The sequence below is a fragment of the Vitis riparia genome, chromosome 5, assembly GCF_004353265.1.
Source record: "Vitis riparia cultivar Riparia Gloire de Montpellier isolate 1030 chromosome 5, EGFV_Vit.rip_1.0, whole genome shotgun sequence".
NCBI classification, from domain to species: domain Eukaryota; kingdom Viridiplantae; phylum Streptophyta; class Magnoliopsida; order Vitales; family Vitaceae; genus Vitis; species Vitis riparia.
Genome location: NC_048435.1, coordinates 8,907,073 through 8,913,259, shown reverse-complemented (window position 1 = coordinate 8,913,259; position 6,187 = coordinate 8,907,073). Strand labels below are relative to the sequence as shown.

The following is a 6,187-nucleotide window of genomic DNA, read 5'->3' as shown; positions in this document are numbered from 1 at the left end:
GGGAGGGTGGGTGTGTGAAGGCTGTTATCTAAGCTGATGTGGGAAGCTGTTGTCCAATAGGATCCAAAGACGGATTTGATGGATAAGGTTTGTTTGGGCCTTCCCATCCCAGAACTGTGTTTTTTATGGGCCTTTTTTTTGCATTCTCCCACTATTTTATGACTTTCCTTTGTGTTTTTTAATTTTATATATTTCCCTAGGACTTAACATTCTTTCCTCTTCATTTTCAAAAGCAAAAATAAAGGTGTTACACAAGTTAAAATATTTGAATAAATAAATTTTAATTATTTTTAAAATATTTTTTTCATTTTATTTTATTAATTAAAATAAAATTAATTTAAATCTTATTAATTTTTTTTAATTATAAAAAAATAAAAAATAAATAATGAAAGTTATAAGAAAATCATAAATTATATTTTTTTAATTAAAATTTGATACTATTTTAATATATATCATAAAATATGGATAATACCATATTTGTAAAGGTATAATTGATTTTTTTTTTTGTTAAAAATGAATAATAATAATTTAAAAATAAGAATTGATAATAATATTTTATTTAAAATAAATTTAAAAGCAAAAAAAAATTTCTATATTTTTTTTTTAAGATGTAAATAAGTTAAGCACACATTTAGTAATCAATTATAGGTAAAGTATTTTAAACTAGTTTTGATTCGGTTAGCAATTAATTGGATTAATTTTTTTTAACTTCAAATTATTCTTGAAAATTAATAGATTAGTAAAAAAATAAAAATTATAAATGTTTGCAAAGGAGAAACAATAATCATAACTCATTTAAAAATAGTTTCAATGTATTATTTTTTAGTTTCAAATTATTTTAAAAAATCACTAGAGTTATTAATAAATTCACCACATCAAGTCTTATTTTATTTAAATGTCATTTATTCAGTGAATTTTTTTAAAAAATAAAATCTAATTACGTGTAAAAGACATGATTTTAAAAACTGGACCGCACCGTCAATACCACCCATCTGACTGTCCATCCAACCAGTCTGATTGCCGGTTGGTGACCGTTTGGGTTTGCTTTGGTGATTTAAACCACCTTGGGGATGGACCGGCCTGAACCAGTGAACCAACCGAACCACTCAGTTGGGACTGAATCGAATAGTTTTTTTATTTTTTAGCTCTGGATGTAAGCCCCACCCTCTTCTTCCCAACAATTCCCTACTTCGTTCTCCACCCTGCACGCCTCCAACTGCACCACGCCGGAACAGTCTCTGCCACCGGAGTCTTCGCCTCTGCATGCCGATACGAGGACCCACTGGATTCCAAATCTCCCACCGAGAATCTTGCAATTTATTTATTTTTCTTTTATTTAATTCAAACTATTCCTATATTTATTCCTCACAATAGGCCTTTGCTTTCTATTAAATATATAATAATATTTATGCCATATTATTATTTGATTTATGAAATGAACAGAAATTGAAATAAAATTATTTTAAAAATAAAAATATAATATTTAATATTCAAAAAATGAAATCTCTCACATTTAGTATTATTTAAAAAATCTCTTTATAATTTATTTTTAATAAATATTTTTATTCCTTTATTAACAATACTAATAATTAAAAATTAAAATTATACATCTCCAAATTAAAGATTTAATATTTTTAATTCACAAAATGACTAACATTAAAAAAAAAAAAATTAGCAAACATATTAATAAATCTAATTTATTAATTCTTATTCAATTTGGAATTTATTTCCTAATGAAAAATTTTATATGTGATAAAAAAATTAGTAAAGTCATCATAATGAATTTTATTATGTAACTTTTTAATATTAATTGGTTCAGTTTCGTGCCCTTTTAGTATTAATTAGATTAATTTTTTATGTTCTGATTATTTTTAAAAATTAGTACGTATCAAATGCCTTTTATATATATATTAAATTTTTTGTTTTTAAAAAATAAAAAGTTATTTTTTTTGTAGGATTATTTTTCATTCTTTTTAATCTTTTAAATTATGTGAATAATTATGGTCCCATTCGTCCAAGCATTAATTAGCTTCAAAATTAGGCATGGGGACCGCGGAATTTTCCTTGTTCATACTTAGAAAAAGTCGATTCATTTTTATAACGTCACTAACCTAATTCTGAAGTTCAGGGTTGGGGCGTTTGGGAGAAAACCCAAGGAATGGAGTATGTTCATCTCTCGTCCCATCCAACTGCCCAAACTCGCCGTGGTTCTATCTGTCAATCTCACCGGAAAATGGATTCCCACACGCTCCATACAAAGCTACTCCACATCTGCACTTTTCAATCTGAAGCCTCTTAACTCAAGAATATCTGACTGCATGAGAAATGGCTTCACTGAAGAAGCCCAAATGCTATTCGACGAAATGCCTCAAAGAAACACCGTCACCTATAACGCAATGATTCGTGGGTATTTCCAAAATGGCCATTTCGGTGAAGGGGTTAGCTTATTCGATGAAATGCCCGAGCGAGACATTTTTTCGTATAACACGATGATTGCGGGGTTGATGAAATTTGGCGACATTAACGGTGCGAGTGAGATTTTTCAGAAGATGCCGTTTAGAGACGTTGTAAGTTGGAATTCGATGATTTCTGGCTATGTTTCTAATGGATTGATTGGTGAAGCTCTTAGGGTGTTTAGTGGAATGGTTTTGAAAGATGTGGTTTCATGGAACTTGGTGATTGCGGGGCTGGTGGGTGTTGGAAAAGTTGATTTGGCGGAAGAGTTTTTCAAGGAAATGGGTACTCGGGATATAGCGTCTTGGACTACCATGATATCGGGTCTTGCAAGTGCAGGAAGGATTGTGGAAGCTCGGGGACTCTTTGAAGATATGCCTGTAAGGGATGTTCGAGCTTGGAATACAATGATAGCTGGGTATATAGAAAATGGGTGTATTGAAATTGGAGAAGTTTTATTTCAGAAAATGCCACAGCGTGATTTTCGTTCTTGGAATGAAATGATTAATGGGCTGGTGAGGAATCAAAGGATTCAGGATGCTATGAGGCTTTTTGTAGAAATGCCACAAAAATGTAGGAGATCATGGAATTCAATCGTGTTTGGATTAATAAGAAATGGACTAATCAAAGAAGCGCATGCATTTCTTGAGAAAAGCCCATTCAGTGACACAATGTCCTGGACAAATTTGATTGTAGGATATTTTGAAACAGGAGAGGTTGAAACTGCAGTTAGTATTTTTGAATTAATGCCAGCACGGGATGCAACCGCATGGAATGTCATAATATGGGGTTTGGGAGAAAATGATTATGGTGAGGAAGGTCTTAAATTTTTTGTCAAAATGAAAGAAGGAGGTCCATTTCCCGATGAAGCTACATTTACTAGTGTTTTGACAATCTGTTCAGATTTGCCAACCTTACATCTTGGAAGACAAATTCATGCTCAAGTAACTAAAACAGGCTTCAATTATTTTGTTGCAGTTTCTAATGCTATGGTGACCTTGTATGCAAGGTGCGGAAACTCGAATTCTGCTTTACTGTTGTTCTCCTCCATGACAAGCCATGATGTTATTTCATGGAATTCTATAATCTGTGGATTAGCCCACAATGGAAATGGTGTTGAGGCCATAGAGATGTTTGAAAAAATGAGATCAACAGATATTAAGCCCAACCATATAACCTTTGTAGGTGTTCTGTCAGCATGTAGCCATGCAGGATTGGTGGACCAAGGTAAATACTACTTTGACTTCATGAAATACAAGTGCTGTCTTGAGCCCACAATTGAACATTGTACTTGCATCGTTGATCTATTGGGTAGATTTGGACTTATAGATGAGGCAATGAGCTTTTTGAGACAAATGGAAGCAAATGGAGTTGAAGTTCCTGCAAGTGTGTGGGGAGCTGTGCTTGGTGCCTGTAGAATCCACAAGAATATCCAGGTGGGTGAGATTGCTGGTGAGAGGATTCTAGAAATAGAACCGCATAACTCTGGCGTGTATATTATTTTGGCTGAAATGTATCTGAGTAGTGGAAAGAGAGAAGATGCAGAGAGGGTTTGGGTTCGAATGAGAGAAAAGGGAGTGAAGAAGCAACCAGCATGTAGTTGGATGGAGGTGAATGGCAGTGGGCATGTATTTCTCTCAGGAGATAGTTCACACCCTCAGTTCAGCCGAGTGTGTGGTGTTTTAGGCTTACTTCACATGGAGATGGAAATTGGAATTTTAAAATCAAATGCTGCTTCATTTCAGGAAATGCAAGTGCTGAATGATGAATGCTCAGAATTAGTTTGAAATGATCCAAAACAAAGGAAGAGGCCAATATGCAATTCGAGCATAGGATGAAATACATTCAAAATTTTGGGCATGGACCTATTGTATCCTTTTTGCATTGGAGAGGCAGTCAAAAGGATCAAACAAGAGACAGTTAATGACACCAGTCAGCAATGAACGAAAATAAAATCCGTCAAAAAGAGCAGGGTGGTTTTAAGTACAAAACCGTGGTTGCCAACCAAGGATGAAAGTAACATATTTTGCTTCCAGTTGCTAGATGCCTCAAACAAGCTGGGAGGAAGAGCAAAACCTCCACGAGTTTGTATACTTGATCCTCTAGAAGTGTATGCAAAAGCAGTCGCTTGAGAGCTTGAATTGATCTGATGTTCATCAGATGTGACTAAGTTAAACTGCCTCAATTTTAAGGATAATATTATGTTAAAAGCTTTCAATCGAGAGGCCCTTTGGGGAGGTCTGATAAATTTATTTCAATCATGTAAACCTTATGAATTTGTAAACTTCTTCTTACATTTCATTTGAGATTAGATTGTATTCTTTTGGATTAACATGTAGTTGGATTATAAAAAGTTGCATCCTAAGCTCTTTATGAAAAGGGTTCTATTGTTGTCCAAGATTGGATTCTTATTACTTATAGTGAGCCAATGTAGATCTTTCTTTAGTTGAGTTCATTTTGTTCTTCCATGGCATCATGATTTCAACTTTTACAATGTCCCATTTAATAAACCATGCAATAAATAGAGTGTAAAATCATAAGAAATACAAGTTTTTAAATGTCAGCTTGATTTGGTTTTTATCGATTGGGTGACAAAGAATCATTCAATTTTAATGAATGAAGAGATAAAAGAAGCTCAAACTAAAAGCTTGTTTGAGAATGATTTTAAAAGGGTTTAAAATCACTTCTTAATGTTTAGAAGTATTATCTTACAAAAATGTATTTGATAAATTTTTAAAAATTTGAAAAATCACTTGTGATTCTTGGATAATCATTTGGATCAATGATTTTTGAAAAATCACTATTTTTATTATATAATACATTATCAAAAATACTATTAAAATACTTTTTTAGTTTATTTCAAAACTTTAGGGCTATGTTTGGTTCCTGGAAAATTTGAGGAAAATTGTGACAAAAAAAATAAAGAGGAAAAGTAGGAGGAAAAGAAAAAATAGATTTAAAGTTAATAAATTATTTTTATGTATTTCTTCAATTTTATTTCATTTTATTTTCCTCTATGCAAAGATTAAATAATTTTAAAATATATAAATTTCATATTAATTGTAATTATATTTGAGTTTCTTTTGTATTTTTCATGGTGAAATTAAATATGGGGAAATCATTTTCCGGGCATAAGAAATTCTTTTAAAAATGTTTTTAATATAAGTACAAAGCACTATAAATAACCTTTTAACCAAATTCACTATTGGATTTAAATCGGTCTCCATAATTTCTAAATAAAAAACCAAGCTCATGGTTGTTGAAAATTGAACCAATCTGATTAGTTTTGGTTGACTTGCATCTTCATTTCCACCAAAAGGTGCCTAGCTTTTTACTTCCATCATCTGTTTGATCTCCAAAACCATTTTGCTCCATTCCCTACAATGATGTGGTAGATGCGGATAAAGATAGCTGAAAAAGAACTTACAAAGTAGGAAACTTTACTTCCTTTGTTCTCATGTTTGGATTATTGAATTTTTATTTTGCTAATCCCTAATTTTGAGGCGTACAATGTCCCTTTTAAGGCTCGGGATAAGTTATCTAAATTATGCTGATTAAGTGTCATAAAATATTTAACATATCTTCATTGAGCACCAATTGATTTTCACATGAGATAGTCAAAACTCGATCAAAGAAGTGGTAAAAGCATCATATTAGGAGTAGGATGGTTGGGGGTGCAACAATGCCTTTTTTAAACCTAGGGATGGATCACCCAAATGATAGTGGTCAAAGA

At 32.2% G+C, this 6,187-nt stretch overlaps 1 protein-coding gene across 1 annotated transcript; it reads left to right on the top strand.

Moving 5' to 3' along the window:
* Nucleotides 1–2,061: 2,061 nt before the first annotated feature.
* On the top strand, nt 2,062–4,852 carry LOC117914077 (pentatricopeptide repeat-containing protein At4g02750-like). The gene has a single exon (XM_034829262.1). The coding sequence runs from the start codon at nt 2,166–2,168 to the stop codon at nt 4,239–4,241; it is 2,076 nt and encodes a 691-aa protein (XP_034685153.1). The 5' UTR covers nt 2,062–2,165; the 3' UTR covers nt 4,242–4,852.
* The last annotated feature ends 1,335 nt before the right edge of the window (nt 4,853–6,187 follow it).

What these genes read in the sequence shown, in the direction of transcription:
- LOC117914077 (XM_034829262.1), top strand. Translation starts at nt 2,166, where the DNA reads ATGTTCATCTCTCGTCCCATCCAACTGCCCAAACTCGCCGTGGTTCTA.